This window comes from Notamacropus eugenii, chromosome 2 (genome assembly GCF_028372415.1).
Source record: "Notamacropus eugenii isolate mMacEug1 chromosome 2, mMacEug1.pri_v2, whole genome shotgun sequence".
NCBI lineage: Eukaryota > Metazoa > Chordata > Mammalia > Diprotodontia > Macropodidae > Notamacropus > Notamacropus eugenii.
The window spans coordinates 296,302,275-296,322,008 of record NC_092873.1 but is presented as its reverse complement, the minus strand read 5'-3'; the positions used below and the strand labels follow the sequence as shown (position 1 = coordinate 296,322,008).

The window sequence follows — 19,734 nt, the reverse complement described above, 5'->3', positions numbered from 1 at the left end:
AAGCCTCCTCGTACCTTAATTTCTTCATTTATAAAATTGGAATAATAGTAGTATCTATCTCCCAGCATTGTTGTGAGGATCCAGTGAGATATTTGTAAATTACTTAGCATAGTGCCTGGCACACAGTAGACCCTATATAAATGCTAGTTATCATCGTCGTCATCATCAGAGATTATAATTGTACAGGGTAGGCAAGGTTTCTTCCTGCCTCACTGCAGAAAATACTAACATCAGCAGAATCAGAAGTTTATTGGAATATTTGAGATCAGGCAAGGCTTCATGAATGAGCAAGAACTAGGCTCAAATCCTGATTCTTCCAGCTTCCTTTGTTACCTTTAGCAAGGCATTTGTAGTTTTCCCATCAGTAAAATAAGAAGATTGAACACCATACCCTCCAAGGTCCCTCCCTCTTGAGCTCTTTAGATTTTATGATCCTGTTTGCTCTGAATCCTCTTTCTGTCTCCCATAGACTTGTTGTGTCTCCCAAGACTGAGACCGCAGCTTTTTTCTATCAGTATTTACTTCCTTACTTGCTATCTGGTCAGGATGCAAATAGTTCTGCAATCTATGTACGTAACTACCTTAGACCATGGTTGTCAAAAGTGATAATATAACAACCTCAACAACAAACATGGCAATTTTTTTTAAAATGCCTGTTGCATACAGGGCACTGGGGCAATTCAGATTTTGCCTCTAGTAGGGGTTTATAGTCTGTGAAAGATAGGACAAACATAACTATGAAATATGGTTCTAAGATTGTGCGTTGGAAGTACGAAACAAATGCTGTATGTCTGGCAGCTTGTGGGGCTGGACAGAAGGCCGTTCTGAGAGTCAGGAAGGTCTTCGTTGGAATCCTGCCTCAGATTTTTAACTCAGTCTTTGACCACATCATTTAATGATGCTGAGCCTTAGTTTTCTTATTGGTAAAATGACAGTATGTGCTTATTCTTGTGGACTGGGGTTGTTGGACTTTAACCATTTGAGGGGGGTGGGGCTCAGCCTCTTTGAACCTCCATTTTCTCATCTATAAAAAAGACTGCTGATCTCAGTAGATTGTTGGGAGGAGCAGTCTGCAGATTGTTTAAAGGAGGTCTAAGGGAACAAGAAATTTTTGGTGTAGTAGCCAACGAAGACTTGCTGGAGGAAGGGACATTTGAGTTGAATTCTAAAGATAGCAAGGTAGTTCATTGAGGCAGTTAGGATTCTCCCCAGCTGTGAGGAATAGTGTAGACAAAAGCATACAGTTAAGAGTACAGTGTCTAACCTGACACTTGTATCTCAGGAGCCAGTAGAGTGTCTGAAAGGTAGCTCTAGAAGAATCTGGAAGAGGTAATTGGATTTAATCTGGAATTAGGAGTCTAGCTGGATCACGGGCTCATTTTGGAAATTCTCCAACAGAACAAATAGGCAGGGGACAACTTAGAAGTAAAACAGAGTGCATTGCCTTCCATCACTGAGCAAGATGATGCTACCATGAAAGTGATGGGGCCTGGCCTCTGGGATTTCTGGTTTCATAGAGGCTACGAGTGAGTCAGTCATTTAACAAGTATTTATTAAATCTTACTCTGTGCCAAAGAGTGTGTTAGACACTGGGGATATAAATACGAAAGGAGGGAAGGAAGGAAAAGAAGGGAGGAAGGAGAAAGGAAGGAAAGAAAAAAGAAGGAAAAGAAAATTCCTTACTCCCAATAAACTTACATTCTAATTGGAGAGGCAAGAATTACATGTATAAATATATGCAACATAGAGATAAAGTGAATCAGGACAAATATGAACAAAATAGTTAAATACAAAGGCATTTTGAAGGGAGAGCACTGGCATGTGGAAGTAGGAAAGGCTTCATGCAAAAGATGATGCCTGAGCATCATCTTAAGGGACTTATGAAGCAGAGGGAAGGCAGGAGATATACAAAGTCATGGAGATGGGATAGAGTGTCATGTGAAAGGAACAGAAAAAAGGTAATTTTTGACTAGGTCATAGAGTTCTGGAGGGTGAATAGTGACCAGTGGAGCTGGAAAAACAACTTAGAACTAAATTGTGTCAGGTTTTCAGAGATAAGCAGAGCAGTTTATATTTGATCCTGGAGGTAATAGGAAGCCACTGGAATTGATTAAGTAAGAGAATCACATGATTAGATACGCAGTTAAGGAAAATTACTCCAGCAGCACTGTGTAGAATGGGCTGGATTGGGGAGAGAATTGAAGGAAGAAGACTAATTAGGAGACTGTTATTACAGACTAAATGGTGAGGAGCTGAACTTAAGGGTAGCAGTTTGAGGAGAGAGGAAGTTTCGTGTGTGAAGATAGAGATCGTGAGATTTGGCAATTAATTGACTATATGAAGTGAGGAAACAAGATAATACCCAGGTTATGAACCTTGAAAACTGCCTTTGACAAAAATTGGAAAGTTTGGAAGGAGGAAAGATGATGAGTTCCATTTTGGAGATGTTGAGTCATGTCTCTGGGATATCCAGCTGGTAATGTGGGACTGAAGCTCGGGGGAGACATTGTATACGGAGGCAGATATATAGATTAAATAGATAGATACAAATGTATCAACAGATATCTGTGACTTATGTGCATGGAAGTCATGGAGTCTGTGGGAACTGATGAAGTTACTGGGAAACATTGTAAAGGGAAAGGAGAAAGGGATCTAGAGTAAAATCTTGAGGAACACCCCTAGTTAGGAGGTCTGTTGTAAGTAAGGAACCAAGGAGTGATGAAACAGGGAGGAGGTAAACTGAGAGAGAGGAGTATAGACAAAAACATTGAAAGGAGAACGTATCCAGGAGGAGAGGATGGTAAGTCAAGGATGATGACTGAGGAAAGACCGCCTGATTTGTCAATGAATCAATCATTGGTAACTTTGGACAAAGAGAGAAATTTCAGTTGAATGATGAAGTGACCATCAAATAGTCCTAGTGTTTTTATAATCTAAGAGCTTAATATGAAAGTTGTAGCCTTGTGAGTAGAAAGAAGATGCTACAGCACTGGTCAGTTACCCAGCCAGGAATGTGTAACTGACCGAACTGCATGCAGTCTAAAGTCTGCCTCGGACTACACAAGTAACCCTTGTAGGACTTGAAATCTGAAAGAGAGAAATTTCAAGCTTAATATAGGAGCTCAGCTCTGGCCTGCCTGCCAGGTGTGTGCCTTATTCCCCAAATGCCTTTCTTTCAAATTTCTTAACACTTCACAATATTTTGATGTGAGGAGAATAAATGGAAATGACTTTAAAAAAAACACAACAGAAAAACGTTTCTCCGCTTTTGATTCTCGCTTTCTGTGCCCAGTAACTGTGTTGCATTTAGTCATAGGATACCAATTTAACATATGCAGTTTCTATAGCAATTGAGGTTTCCTTAGTAACGGTTGCAAAAATAATCTGGTCCCAATTAATAATACATTTTAAGGCTATTTCTACACTACGCTAAACAACCAAATTATTTGGCAAAGAACCAGATAATTCAGATGGTATCATCTGTACTGATCTCATCTGCATATGGAATATTTGTTTGAAAAAGCTTAAAAAGGGGGGAGGGGAGGGTGGGTAACTGGTTATTGCATGTGTCATAGGATACTTGCCAGTCCAAAAAATGTGGATCAGTTAGCAGGTGTAGACTGGAAAGCTAATGTGAACCAACTTTCCCAGACTTTTGAGCTTTCTACCAATATCTGCCCTCAGTTCCATAATATGCATTGGACACCTATCATTGTCTGAATAGGAAAGAAGGTTGAATGCTGGACTTAATTAATAGTGATATCAAAGCAGGACTGGGGCAGTGAGAGATGGAATTTTCCAAAAAGAGATGCTTAGTTTTGTAAGTAAGCTTTTTTTCTTCAGCTTTATTGACTGTGTTGGTTGGATGGGATGTATGGATTGCCTGCTCTTTATAAGAAAATATGGCTTGTTCTGCAGATATCCTTATGATCCAGGCAGTGTGGTATAATGAAGATTGATGGGTTTGGAGTCAGTAGAGTTATGAGTTCAGATGTCATCACTGATACTAGCTGTCACTTGAGGAATCCATTGTTTTTCAAATGGGGATAACCCATTTTTTGCCTCTATATTACTTTTAGGATCATACATCCATAGCTGGAAAGTACCTCACAGGTCATCTGTTCTAACCCCTTTATTTTACAGTTGAGGAAACTGAGGCCCAAGGAGGTAAAGTGAATGGTGGTAGTCACACAGGTGGTAAGCATCAGAGGTAGGGTTTGAACCCAGGTCCTCTGGTTATATTCTAGAACCAATATTCTTTTTTTTTATATCACATTCACTCCTCATGGGTTGTTGTGAGGATCAAATGAGATAATGTATGTAAAGATTTGATCGTCTTCCAAGGCCTGATTCACAGTCCAGGGCTCAGATCCAGTCACACTCTCACTTTCTCACTCCTCCTTCTACCCACCCCAATTGTGACCAACAGCACACATGGACTAGACAGCTGGCTGGATTAAACATACACACACACACACACACACACACACACACACACACACACACAACAGTTGTGACTGTCAAACCATTTTTGGTCCTCTGAAAGTAACTGGCCCTTTTGGGAAAGAAGCTTGGACCGTGGGCAACTCTGCGTGCTAACTAACCAGTCTGTGCCAGCAAAAGAAAATCAGCTATTCTCTCCAAGTGTGCCCTTCTAGCTTTGTTTCAGCTGCACCTGGCACTGAAATCCCATTCTTTCCTGAAAATCAAGAGCTTGGCCAGCAGAGGATGCTGGAGTTTCATCAGAGCACAGCCTTTTTGTGCTCACAGGGCTGGCCCCTGGCACAGGCTTAGTATGGGGCATCCTGTAAGCAGGAGTTTTTCCTTCTTTCCTGTCCCACCCACAAGAGAGATTTGGTTCCTACTTGTGTAAAGCTTAGGATGTGTATGTGTGTGTGTTTATCATTTGTTGCCAAAGAAGCCATACCATCAGAGAAATAATGACACGACTTGCACTTGACTTTATTTTGAATGAGGAAGGGCTATGCAGGTTACCAGCCTCACTTCTCCTCCAGAGCCATCTGAATCCAGTGACCAGATATTCATCAGGGTAACTGGAGATGACCCAGGATGAGGCAGTTGGGGTTAAGTGACTTGCCCAAGGTCACACAGCTAGTGAGTGTCAAGTTTCTGAGGTGAGATTTGAACTCAGGTCCTCCTGACTCCTGCACTGGTGCTCTATCCACTGCACCACCTAGCTGCCCAAAAGCTTAGGGTGGAGAAAGAATGGAAACCCACTGACTTTGTTAGCAGTGACTATTTACCAAACACAGAGGTAGCCATTAGGGCCTGCTTGTAAGAAGGAACCCACTGTGGTAAAGGTTGTATGTGATGGAGATTTCAAGGAATCTTAAAATTATTTGCATATGTGTCCTAAGGCAAATAGGTGTTTCAGCTACAAACTGAAGCATAGAATTCCCTTTAGATAGAGCTTGTGCTGTAGGCTCTCACAGGGCCTAGTGAATAAAACATCCTTTCCTTTTGATCCAGGGGTCCCACATCTGGGCACCTACCCCAAAGAGGCCAATGATAGAAAGCCTCCGTGAAATGCCACAAAATTTATAGTAGCCTCTCTTGTAGCAGCAAAGAAGTAGAAACAAAGCAGATGCCCACGGATGGGGGAATAGCTCAGTAAATTGTTGTATGTGAATGTAACAGAAGATTATTGTGTTATGAGACATGGCTGAGAAACAGGGTAGAATTAAATGAACTGATGCAAAATGAAGTGAGCAGAACCAGGAAAACAAGGTACAAGGTACAAGACGACACCAATGATATAAATGGATAAATCCTTGCTCTGCTATCTTTCTAGCCTAAATACCTGTTAAAGTGTTGCTGTTGTTGTTGAGTTGTGTCCCAGTCTTTGTGATCCCATTTGGGGTTTTCTTGGCAAAGATACTGGAATGGTTTGCCATTTCCTTCTCCAGCTCATTTTATAGATGAGAAAACTGAGGCAGACAGGGTTAAGTGACTTGTTCAGGATCGCACAGCTAGTGTCTATGACCAGATTCTTACTGAATTGATTCTAGGCAAATTATTTAGCCTCTCTCTGGGCCTTAGTTTCCTTTTCTGAAAAACAAGGAGGTTGAAGCAGATCTCTAGTCTCACCCTTGAGCTCTAAATCTATGGTCCTGTTGCAATCCTGTGAGGGTCAGTCGCATCACAAATTAGTTCATCATCTCTGGAGTCAACTTTTCCTTCTTTTCCTGACATCCCAATAACAGATGGCAGAGGGGAAGAAAATACAAGGATCTCTTGATGGGGGTAACTATTCCTCCTTTCATTTGCTCCTTCCCCATTCATCCTCCTGATTATTTTCCATAGCCCTAACCTGGTTTCCTCCAATCACCTTCTGTCATGTCATAGGACCAGAGATTTAGGGCTGGAAGACCACACAGAGGCCATCTAAGTCTAACCTTCTCATTCTACAGATGAAGAGCTCAATGTAGAGAAGTAATTGACGTACAGTCAGTCACCAGAGTAGTCTCAGAGCCAGGATTCAGACCAAGGTCATTGGGTCATATAGAACTAGCCCTGAAAGGAACCTTAGAGGTTCTCTGTCCCAGTACTCTAATTTTACAGATGAGGAAATTGAGGCCCAGGGAATTTAGGGTAATACAAGTAATAGCGGAAATGGAATTTGAATCCCGGTCTTCTGACACCACCCTCCTCCCTGCCTTCTCCAGTACCTTTCCTCAGAGATTATCTCCTGTTTATACTGTAAATACCTTAGATGTACGTAGTTGTTTGTTATTCCCCCCATTAGAATATGAGCCTCTTGAGTTCAGTCACCATGTCTTTTTCCTTCTTTGTAACCTCAGCCCTCCGCACAGTGGACAGTCTTGGTTACTGACTGATTTCCATCAGCTTTCCTTTCACAGTGCTGCAGTCTTCCTGCCCTACTATGCTGCCTTTCAAACCTCATGGCTGTGATGATTATTAGAAAAGAAGGGTGATCTCTGTCCAGTTCCTAGCCCCTAACCTTTTTAGTTCATCACCTATGAACATGATCTCTTGAATTTCCTCCCCCTCAAACCTTATAAAATAGAAAATAGAAGGAATATTCACTGGTCACTTATCAGTATTTAAAGCACAAAACAAAACAATGAAATAATTTTTCACTAAAGTAGCATGAACTTGAGTCAAAGCTTAATGTGAAAACCTATGTTCTGACCTTGGATTTGTTACTTAATTAGCTATGTGACCCTGGGCAAGTAATTTCCCTCATCCTCACTCCAGACCTCAGTTCCTTCAGCTATCAGTTGGAGTTGGACTAAGTAATCTGTACAATACTTACTAGCTCTTTCTCTAGTCATAAGCGAATTGGAATCACAGTTCTAGATTACAGTTTGTTGTAGTCTAGTGGCAGAGATCATACTACCACTTGCAGTTGGGTTATTTTGAATTTAGGAGAAGATGCATCCTACATTTTGGGGGGTACTTTAGCCTAAAATCCATGTCACCAGTTCCTATATTCTTATTTTTAGTCATCTACAAATTTTTTTTAAAGCAGTATTTCATTTTTTCTTATTACATGTAAGGACAATTTTATCATTCATTTTAAAAGTTTTTTGAGTTTCAAATTTTTCTCCCTTCCTCCTTCCCTTTGCTCCCCCATCCCCAGGACAGCAAGCATTCTCATATAGGTTATACATGTACAATAATGTAAAATATATTTCCACATTAATCATGTTGTGAAAGAAGAAGCAGAGTAAAAGGGAAAAAAGTAAAAATAGTATGCTTTGCTCTACATTCAGATCCATAGTTCTTTCTTTGGATGTGGATAGCATTTTCCATCATGAGTCCTTTAAAATTGTTTTAGTTCATTGCATTGCTGAGAAGAGCTAAGTCGATCTTAGAGCTTACTGTTACTGTATACAATGTTCTCCTGGTTCTACTCACTTCACTCAGTATCTATTCATGTAAGTCTTTCCAAGTCTTTCTGAAATGTACCTATTCATCATTTTTTATAACGGCTACTAGTTTTGACAAACCTTAGTGTGTGAGACTAATATATCAAGACCCTCTCAAAACCTGAAAATTCACTTTGAGGAGAGCTGTGGGTTTTTTCCAGTGCACAGGGAAAGGGAGGATGGATGCTTTGCCTATCCTTGGTGACCTGTTTTCTCTTCCCTTACAGTGACAAAGCTACAAGTGAGTAAGTCTAAGAGGACGATCACTCTGGTAGAGAACAGACCCATCCAGTTGAACTGTTCGGTGAAATCTCAAACCAGCTTGAATTCCCACTTTGCAGTTCTCTGGTATGTCCATAAACCCTCTGATGCTGATGGAAAGCTTATCCTGAAGACCACCCACAACTCTGCATTTGAGTATGGCACCTATGCTGAGGAGGAGGGCCTGAGGGGGAGGCTACAGTTTGAGAGGCACATGTCTGGCGGCCTGTTCAGCCTGACTGTCCAGAGGGCACAGGTCAGCGACAGTGGCAGCTACTACTGCCATGTGGAAGAGTGGCTTTTGAGCCCCAACTACGCCTGGTACAAGCTGGCAGAAGAAGTTTCAGGACGGACAGAGGTCACAGTGAAGCGGCCAGGTAATGTGAGCTGGGTCACCTCCCTTTACCAAGTATGGAAACTTCAGAATGTGAAGGGATCCTGAGATCAAAGTGAGTTGGAAGGGCCCTTAGAATCAATCAAGTACATACACACCTCCTGGAGTCCTCATTTTACAGCTAAGGGAAGTGAAATCTAGAGAGGTTATTGAATAACTTGTTCAGGGTCACACAAATACCAAGCTCCAAAGGAAAGGTGCAAATTGAATCTCTGTCTACTGATTCTAGGTCCAATGCTCTGTCCACCATCCTGCCCTGCCACCTCATCATCAAAGATGTCCATTGTTGGAATTTAAAGGGACTTTGCAAAAGAATTAAGGGAGCCAGTCATCACATAGGGATGTTTACCTGAGACATTTTAAGGCAAAAGGGAAAATTGCAAGACTTAATTGGAGACACATTCATATTAAGTACCTACTCTGTACCATTCTCATTGCTAGGGATACAAAAGCCCCTGCCCTCAAGGAACTGACAATCTAAAGTTGGTGTTGTTGAGTTGTTTCAGTCATGTCTGATTCTTCATGACCTCTGTGGACTTCCCTGTCCATGGGGTTTTCTCAGGAAAGATGCTCAAGTGGTTTGCTTTAGTGGCAAACAGAGATTAAGAAACTTGCCCACATTCAGACAGTGAGGACGTTTCTGGGGCTAGATTTGAATTCAGATTTGCATGACTCCAAGCCTGGTGCTCTATAAACTGAGATAACTAGCTTTCCCCTACACATACAGAGAGTAGGATGTAGGGACATCCAAGGACAGGTACAAATCTAGAAAAGCCTATTGGAGTTGTGTATGTGTGTGTGTGTGTGTGTGTGTGTGTGTGTGTGTGTGTGTGTACACATGTGTGCTGGATATTGTGAGCCTAGGAGACCTTTAGAAAATGGCCTCATTCTGAAAACCTCTACGCCCACAGAGCCAGCTGACTGCTGTGTGCAGCTGTGATCTCATGTCTATACAGCTGTGGTTTCTGGCAGCCTGTGTTCTGACCTCAGTTTTTCCAAAGGCTTCTTGCCAGGGCCTTTGAACTTGGAAGATTGCCAGTGACCCCCATGTTGGTTGCCCACATTATCCTGTTCATCTGTCTTTGCCATAGGATTTGGGTTTCCAGTAGGCCCACAATCAGATCTTAGAACTCTGAAGCCTTGATAATGTGCTTTGCTTTATCAAGCCCTATTTGTCCTGAAACTAAAGATGTATGTTGTTCATTAGAGTCAGAGCCTCTTGAGGAGAGGGACCAAGTTTTTGCCTATCTCACCACAGAGGCTGGAAGTAGGCATTAAGCACTTAATAGATGCTTATTGAGTTGAGGATGCTCCAATCGAGGCCAGCACTTAGAGAAAAAGATGTATTATGCAAATGCCTTAAAAAAAATCTCTACTTGGAAAAAATGAGGCTTGTTAAAAGTTTGGGGTTTGGGGTTGGTTTTTTTTGGAGGGGGATGGAAATACCGTTTATGGTAGATGGCTTTTGGTTTTTAGCTTAGCTAACAGGATTTTGAAGGCTAAGGCAGGACCAAACCTCATTAGGTTTTGTGACCTGAGAACCTACTCCCTGCTTCTCCTCACCTCCTCATTTCTGTTCTCATTTCTGTGTTTGAGGCTGCTGAGGATTTAACCAAGAACTAGACTGGTAATTATTCCCCTGGAAGGGCCCTGTGCTTGAACTGGGAACTCGAGGTAGATAATTTTCATTTAATTTCTAGTGGGAGCTTGCCTTATGCAACTGGAAAGGGATGTCTTTTTTCTAAAACTGAAAAAGTCTAAGGAACAGGGCTAGCCTAGACAAAGTAGCTCTGCCAGAGAAAGGCCCAGATTCTGGACCCAGTGACCTGCCAGAATCTCAACTATTAGAGATGAAATCCTTTGGTTTAAACTTATTTTGAAAAGACAGATGATCCTGGGGAAGATAATTGATGAAGCCTTTTTCAGTGTATATGTATATGTATCATTAATGTATCTTAGTGTAAGGTTTGAATTATTTTACTCCTACCTCTTTACCTTGTAAAAACTGGCAGAGATTGGAACACTGAAGGAATGAGAATTTTGATAGAGGAGGCAGCTGGAATGGTTTGGATTCAGCCAGGTGGTGCAGTGGGCAAGAGCAGATGCTGTTTGAAAGATCTAGTTCAAAACTTGCCTCAGACACTTACTGCTTGGTCACCCAACTTCTCTCATCCTCAGTTTACCCATCTATAAAATGGAAATAATAATAGCACCTACTTCCCAGATGTTTTTTTAAATATATTTATTTGTTTTCAATTTTCTACAGTCACTTCCATATAGCTTAGATTTTTTTCCCCTCCTTTCCCCATCCCTCTGCGAGATGGCATGCCATCTTATATAGGTTCTATACATACATTCTTATTAAACACATTTTTATCTTAGTCATGTTGCATAGAAGAATTAAAATGAATGGGAGAAACCATGAAAACAAAACATAACACAAGAGAAAATGGTCTGCTTCATTCTGCAATCTAATTCCATAGTTCTTTCTCTGGATATGGAAGGCACTTTGTCTCAAGAGTTCACTGAAAAATTTTTAAGGTCCTTGCATTGCTGTGAAGGGCTAAGTCTACCAGAAAAGTTCTTTGCACACTGTGATTGTTGCCGTGTACAAAGTTCTCCTGGTTCTGCTCCTTTCACTCAGCACCAGTTCATATAGGTCCTTCCAGGCCTGTCTGAAGTCTTCTCTTTATCATTTCTTATAGCACAATAGTATTCCATTACATTCATGTACCATAACTTGTTCAGCCATTCCCCAATTGATGGGCATCCCCTTGATTTCCAGTTCTTGATCATCACAAAGTGAGCTGCTATAATTATTTTTGTACATGTGGGACCCTTTCCCATTTTTATGACCTCTTTGGGATACAGTCCTAGAATCAATATTGCTGGGTCAAAGGGTATGCACATTTTTGTAACCCTTTGGGCACAGGTCCAAATTGCTCTCCAAAATCTCCCAGGATATTTTGAGGATCAAATAAGATTTAAAAAGTTCTTTGCATCCCTTAAGTACTCTCTTAGTGCTAGCCATGAATATTATCATTATTCATTCAAATAGACATTCTACAATTGGACACAGCTTATGAATTTATGGGATTTATTAGCTTCCCCTGCTACCATTTTGAACAGTCTCTGGTGACAGAAGCCCCTCTAGCCTCCCTTCCCAAATCTCTACCACTTTAATAATGCTAATTGACATTTATATAATCATATAGTTGGTCGGGAGGTCCTTGGTATGGACTATTTCGTTGGAATGTCACAACAACCCATTTAGGTAGGTAGGTATGTTCTGTGGGTATTCATCCCATGGGCACACACTTAATAAGTATTAGCATTCGGATTCGAACCCAGCTCTTTCTTGCTCCAAATCTAAAGGTTTGTGTGCCCTAGCCTCATGCCTCTTTTTATAACTTGTGATGTTTCTGATCAGAAAATATACATTCCTTATCCTTGTTCTCCCACTATTTTCAAATAAGTCATACAAGGAATGTTTCAATTAGAGGAGAATTAATCATAACATCCCTTTATCTCTTTAAAATTGTTAATAGTTCCCTATTACTTCTAGGATAAAATATAAAACCATCAGTGTACCCCCATAAAGTCTCCTCAATATACCTACTCAGCTCCTTTTCCAGTCATTTCATATTCCATTCTTATACATCAAAATAACTTTCAAACTATTTCTTGTATACACCTTTGCATGGGTGGATCTTCATGTCTGGAATACATATTCCTTTCTCACCTATCTCTTGGAAATCCAAGCTTCCTTTAGAATGCAGTTAGTTCAGATGCCACCTTCTCCAAGTAACCTTTCCTGATTTTTCCTCTCCCTCTAATTGTTGATTCTTTTTCTCTCTTGAAATTATTTTGTCTTGTATATATTTTGTGGGACAGCTAAGTGGTATAGTAGGTAGAATGCCAGGCCTGGAGCCAGGAAGACTCATCTTCCTGAGCTCAAAAACAGCCTCAGACACTTAACTAGCTGTATGACCTTGGGCAAGTCACTTAACCCTATTGGCCTCAGTTTCCGCATTTGTCAAATGAGCTGGAGAAGGACATGGCAAACCACTCCAGTATCTTTGCCAAGAGAACCCCAAATGGAGTCACAGAGATTTGGACACAACTGAAAAATGATTGACATCAAATAGATTTTGCATTTACTCCTCTTCTCTACCTCCTTCCCACCCTCTCCCTAATTCCCACCAAGGATATCCCCAACCCCCTTTAAGGCAGGAGCTCTTTGGATCTTATCTGTGTATCTTCAGTGACTTATACACACAGGTAATTATTAAACATTTGTTAATATGTTCCCCAAAACTCAGAATGATCCAGATAGCCTGTTCTAGGAATATTTTTCTCTTTATTCAAGGATGGATGTGCTGATTCCCCTCACCCCAGCCCCTAGCTCCCTCTCCCTTTGATTTGGGTTCTGCAGCATTAGATATGTTTGCTTTCTCTGTTCTTTGAAGTCATGTGCTGTTCTGTCATCTTTTGGTCTGATTTTTTTCTTATTCTATTGTTGCCAGATATCCGCTTGAAGCTAAGCCAGACCCAAGGTAACATCACAGTTCTGGAAACCCAAAAGGTAGAACTGGAGTGTGTGGTCCTCAATCGCACCAGTGGAACTTCACGACTTGCTGTGGAATGGCATGTGTGGAAACCCAACCACCCAGAGAGAGAAACAGTTGCCCGTCTGAGTCGTGAGGCCACCTTCCACTATGGGGAGCAGGTCGCTAAGAACCACTGGAAGGGAAGGCTGCATTTGGAAAGCCCTTCTCTGGGAGTTTACCGCCTCATTATCCAAAATACTGCCGTTCAGGACAGTGGGACATACAACTGCCTGGTGGAGGAGTGGTTGCTGAGCCCCAGTGATGTGTGGTATAAACGGGCAGAAGATTCATCTGGACAGACGATTGTCACAGTATTGAGACCAGGTGAAGGACAACTGGCTTCCAAACCTTTTTCTTGAAAATTTTTCCCTATTAGGTGCCATTTTATATACAGAAAACAGTTGCCTATTAATAAATGCTAATAGGTTCTTAGATACTTTGCAGTTGCATAAGCTTTTCTATTACAAAATTCATCTCAAAAAAACATTCCTTTTATGGGGGAAAAAAAATCTCACATCTGGTTTCAAATCTCATCTCAGATACTTATCAGCTGTGTGAACCCTAAGTCATTTAACCTCTCTCAACCTCAGTTCCCCTTTCTATAAAATGGGAGCTACATCCCAGAGTTCTTAAATGTTTTTTCCCCTTGGATGGAATAAATTCTTGCTACTAATGGCAGAGCACTTAAATATCATTTCTTAAAATCATAAATTTTCAGAGGATGTAAAACTTAAAATAGCCAAATTTTTTTTCCTTAAGCTTCTTTGTGAATTGCTTTTTTTTTTTTTTTTTGGTGGCAATCAGGGTTACATGACTTGCCCAGGGTCGCAGGACTATTAAGTATCTGAGTCCAGATTTGAAATCACGTCATCCTGACTTCAGGGCCAGTACTCTATCCACTGTGCCACTGGAGGAATGATTCATGTACACGTAAATAAAAATGTATAAACATCCCAAAACTTCCTCCCTGCCTTCTTTTTAATTTTCCTCACAGTGATGACTGTCCCATATTTTTTTTCCTTTTTGAAAAGCATTTAGAAGCATAGAATGGCCTGCACATATGGCTTGTTACCAATTTAAAGGAATAACCTTAAAAATCAGGAAATGCGTGATCCATGTTTCCTTGGCAACATCAACTGTCAAAATAGGAGCCAGTTACCATTTAGCAGTCTGCCTGAGAATGCTTCATGAATGAGCTGATAGCACACTGTCCCCACACGTTAGCATATATGATTTTTAAACTTGGCTGGGTTTTGACTCTATGGTACTATTTTTAGTTGCAGGCAGAGAATACTTTTTTATTCATTTCTGCCTCTGTGATGGAAAGAACCTTGGCCTTTTTGGAGTCAGGAGATCAGATTCACATTCCTTGCTCTGACAATTATTCTAATGTATGACCTTGAGCAAATTGCTAGACCTTCCTAAATTTCTGTTTCCTCATCAATAACATGTGAGGAAAAGAAGTTGTTCTGTGTGTCCTATAGGACTGTTGTGAAGGTCATAGTCAGGGCTGGGAAAACTGTGGCCTTGAGATCACATATGGCCCCACTCTTGGTCAGATTAACAATTAAATAATACCAATAATTAGCACTTGTAGAACATTATAGGGTTTGGAAAATGCATTACAAATATTTTCTCATTTCCTCCTCATAACAACCCTGGAAAGTAGATGCTATTAACACCCCCATTTTAAAGATGAGGAAACTGAAGCAGACAGCAGTTAAATGACTTGCCTAGGGTCACAGCTAGTAAGCGTTTGAGGCTAGATTTGAATTCTTCCTGACTCCAAGCCCAGCTTTCTGTCTACTTTGCTACCTAGAAGCCATAATGAGAAAATGTAGGTAACTCTTTACAGTTACAAAAATTGCCTTCTGTGGAATGTTATAATATACAAGGAAATAATCCTGAGTGCTTTATAAGCATCTTTTTTTTTAACATATCCCAGTGAACAAAGTTGTGTTACACCCAAGTATGTGTCTCCTAGTAGTGGAATTGCATTTTCTTTTTCCCTGGTGTAGTGGGAGATAGATGTGCAAATTTAGAGTTTTCTCCACTCCAAATGTTTGTGTGGACTTTTTGTGCCCCACCTATGGTAGAGCCTTCTGAGCTCATGTTGGTCTGATCAGCCACAGTTGGGCACTCTGTACCTTGACCCCAACATATTTATCTCATTTGGTCCTCTTTGAGAATGAAGGACAATGACAAATTAACCAGTGGGGGGCAGCATTACCTAGTGATCAGGGTGCTGAATGTGGACTCCAGAAGTCCTGGGTTCAGATCTTATTTCTAATAATTGATAGCTGTGTGACTATTGACTGATCACTTAACCTAGGGGTGGGAAACCTGTGACCTTGAGTCCACATGTGATCTTCTAGGTCCTCAGGTGTGGCCCTTTGACTGAATCCAAACTTCACAGAACAAATCCCCTTAATAAAAGGGGCTTGGACAGTCAGAAGGCTGCACTCAAGGACCTAGAAGCCCCACCCCGAGTTAACTTTTCATCAGTTGCAAAATGGGGATCATCATCATCATAATATCTTCTTTACAAAGTTGTCATGAGGCAAAAGTGAAATAAGTATGTGAAGCTCTTTGCAAACAAAGCAAAGCAAAGCAAATTAAAGCATTTAGAAATATCTTTTAAAATATAATTTTAGTGCCGAAAGTGGAAGGGAATACCAGATCACCTTGGGTCACTGGTATTCGCCATGATAGGAATAAAGGCCATAGCATGCCAGGTGTTTCTGTTTTCCTTTTTCTTTTCTCTCTCTTGGAAATCATTGGTCAGTCTTGACCTGGAAGGCTACAGGTCATAATGTTGTAGATTTAAAAGTAGAAAGGACCTTGTGGGGCACAGAAGCATTTAGTTTAACACCCACCTTTTATAGATGAGAAAATTGGAGCTCCATTGAGGTTAAGTAAGTTCCCCAAAGTCACACACAAGTGGTTAGTGGTGAAACTAGGATTAGATCTCATAGTTCCAGACTCTTCAGTGAGCATACTTTCTATTACTGTATTTTGAGTTCTGTAAAATGAAATCCTGACTCTGCGGCTTGGATGCACCCTGGGATTGAGTCTCATGGACCAGCAGTTAACCTTAACTAGGCGGAGTTGCCTGGGCTGCTTGTACATTTGTTTCCCAGGTACAAGATGACTGTCGTTCTGAAGATCTTGGTTTTTTTCATTGTCTGGTTTTTTAAATTTATTTATTTGTTCGGTTTGTTTTGATTTGATTTGATTTTGGTTCAGACCTAAGATTTCAATGATCCTATTAGAGAATCTTCCCCCATAGAGTCTCCTCTCATGTCCTGAGAGTGAACAGTGTATCTGTAATTTATTCTTAGAAAGTTGTCCGAGGCACTGAGAATTTAAGTACAGCCTGAATGTGTAAGAATTGGGGCTTGAACACAGAGCTTTATTGATCTCCCCCCCTTCCACCTCCATGAGGGGAATAGATATATTCTCATTTAAATATGTGTATATATTATGTGTATATATATATGTGTATGTGTATGTTTATGTATGCATATACCTAGAACATTTAATCTCTCATTATCATAGCTAATATAGCACTTACTATGTGCCAAGCACTATGCTAAATACTTTACACTTATTATCTTATTTGATCACAACTCTGCTGTTAATTATCTCCATTTTACAGTTGAGGAAACTGAGGCAAACAGAGATTTAAGTGACTTGCCCAGAGTCACAGAGCTAGTAAGTGCCTGAAGTCACATTTGAACTCAGGTCTTCCTAACTCCAGGCTCCATACTCAATCCATGTGTACCACCTAGCTACCCCTAATTATCAGTAATAGTAGTATTGTGAGGTTCTGTAGTACAGTGGATAGAGAACTCACCTCAAAGGCAGGAAGACCTGGGTTCACTTTCTACATCTGACATGTACTGGGCAGTTGGTCCTGAGCAAATCCCTTAATATCTCAGGGCCACAGGCAAGGTTCTAAGGCTGTAATTTGCAGAGTAGGTGCTGATTTGTGTTGGTGGAGGGAGATTCCTCATTGGGAGTTCCTTACACTGATGAAATCCCAGCTCCTAGTATTCCTTTCCTCCTTACTAAGCATGCATACACACATATATACATACACACATAACATATGTGTGTATGTATACATATAAATTATTTATATAAATCATGTGTGTATTCATAAACACATGTATATAGTGTGTATATTTACTTTCTCAGTATATATCATGTTGTATATATGAGAACCATGGGTATGTAGAAACCATGATTTGTTTAAGAACGCATACATGTATGTGTGTGTGTGTGTGTGTATATATATATATGTATATATATATATATATGTGAATAGATGTAGATATATCTATGGCCATATCATAGTTCCTACCTTTCAAGACCCTACATTATAAATAGCAGGGATTGATTTCCTGCAGTCATTAAGAGGAAGAACTAAAAAAAACCACACCAGAAACTTGACTACAGCCAGATGGGAACATGTCCTGACTACACACTCCTGTAAGGTGATGGTAGTAAGTGATGACCATCGTGTGCACTGTAGACTGCAGTGGGGAAGGAGGTGCCATTTTTCTGCAGCATTTTCCCCTCTTGGGTTGAGGCTAAGGCAAAGAAGAGGAATCGAGACTTGCTGATCCCTGGCAGGGAGGCTGGGAGTATAGTAGGCAGGAATTCACTGGGGCAGGAGAGAGGTAGAAGGGGACAGGAAGTCAGCAGAAAACAGTGGGCCGAGGAGAGTTGAAATGTCATATGAGCTCTTTGGCTGTGGGGAGGGTCTCCTTTGCTCTTTCCACATCGAATTTCACCTAACTTCAGCAGACCACTATTAACATCCTTGTGGAGCTGGAGGTACCAAGATTAGTATAACCTAGTTCTCATACTCAGGCAGTGGGGAATGAGGCATAGTCATAAATAAACATGATAGGAGACTAATACGGCAGAGAGTAGACCAAAGCAAATTGATCTAAAGAAATGTAAGGAGAAAACCACCATTTGCAGGGGGAGGGAGGACGATCAGGGAAGAATTCTATGGAGGAGGTGAAGGAAGAGGATTCCAAAAAGTAAAAGTGAGGAAAAGAGATGCACACATTCCAGGAATGAGGTCCAATGTTGGCCAGTCAATGCACACAGGCAGAGGTGGTATCTGTTGAGTTCAGGGAACAGCTATGGGCCACTTTGCCTGGAACATTTTAACTTAGCTGTCCCTTCCCATTGTCATGTCTCTTGGTTTCCCCTCCCCACTTCTGCATACAGTTAGTCCAAACCAGCTGACACTTTGACTGTCTGAAAATGTTTGCATCAGTCCAGGTGTAGTGCACCATCTCTTTGCCAAGAGAATGGAAGTATTTTTCTTTCTCAGTCTTCTGTAGCTGGACCTTGGAAGCCAGGCTAAAAAGTTTGTATTTTATGCTACAGGCAATAGGGAGCCATGGAACGTTTTCAAGTAGGGGAGTCACTTTTTGTATGACAAGAAGTCCATCAACTAAGAATTTTGAGGTGGCATATTAGGTCCCCCAGGAGATTTGCTGTATGTTCTCCTAGGACCTACCACAGCTCGGTAAAATAATACTGAGATGGGCAGCTAGGTAGTACAGTGGATACAGTATGGGCCCTGGAGTTAGGAAAACATGAGTTCAAATCCAGCCTCAGACACTTACTAGCTGTGTGACCCTGATTGCCTCAAAAAAAAATAATCCTGGGAAATATACATGTGCTGCATGGGGGATTTCAGACTCTCAAATCCAGGGTTGCCTATTCTTTGTGAATGGTTTTAGTAATTCCCTGTTGCATTGTTTTCTCTCCTCAACAGAACCCTTCTCCTTCTGACAGGTGATATTGCCCTGTTCTCCCTACCATCCACATGTGGATGGGACACTGAAGTTCCAGGTGTGCTGAGACATTTGGAGGGTTTGGCCATAGACTCATGCAAACCCTGGGGACCCTTGTTTTGTATCTATCCAAGAGCTACAATAGGCAATTTGTTTAAAAGTTAAGACAATAATTTAGGAAGTACATACCATTTGGTGCTAATCCAAGATGTTTTTTTATAATCGTCATTATTGTTATTCATTTAATTTAATTTATTATTAGGAATTTTAGTTCTGGGACATTTTGCTTGCACAAGTACTTGATAGAGAATGGAAGCAAAGCATAAGTCTTTAATGGGACCTTGGAAGTGAATTGTTGGTCTTATTTATAATCACCCACTTCTCCATCGGATCTGTGATCTCATCCATTGGGAAATCTGCTTCCGTGATACAGATTGCAACCTATCCTAAGCCTAATTAATGTTATTTTTAAACAGTCAGGTTGAAAATGAGACAAGTTGTATGTGATAGTAAGTCACCTGACAAGAGCACCTTTCAGCATCCGTTGTAGGTCTACCACTCTTGAATTGGGGTAGGAGTGTTGGCTGATGAGGTTCAGACAAATGTCTAGACAGAATGTCTGCATAAGGAAGGGGCCAGGACAGGCTATATTGTTCTAATGCTTAGCAAGCTTACCTTGGTCATGGATACTTGGGGAGAAGTATGCTCATTTACCCATTGTTCCCTCTGCTCAA

The 19,734-nt window shown here is 40.9% G+C and overlaps 1 protein-coding gene across 3 annotated transcripts in view; it reads left to right on the top strand.

Annotated features, from left to right (window-relative positions):
• IGSF3 (immunoglobulin superfamily member 3) overlaps positions 1–19,734 on the top strand; it is a 131,166-nt gene that overhangs the window by 106,260 nt on the left and 5,172 nt on the right. For all 3 annotated transcript variants that reach the window (XM_072644462.1, XM_072644464.1, XM_072644463.1), the window contains 2 exons: positions 8,141–8,551; positions 13,095–13,502. In XM_072644462.1, coding sequence (XP_072500563.1) covers positions 8,141–8,551; positions 13,095–13,502 — 819 coding nt within the window. The remainder of the gene's footprint in view (positions 1–8,140; positions 8,552–13,094; positions 13,503–19,734) is intronic.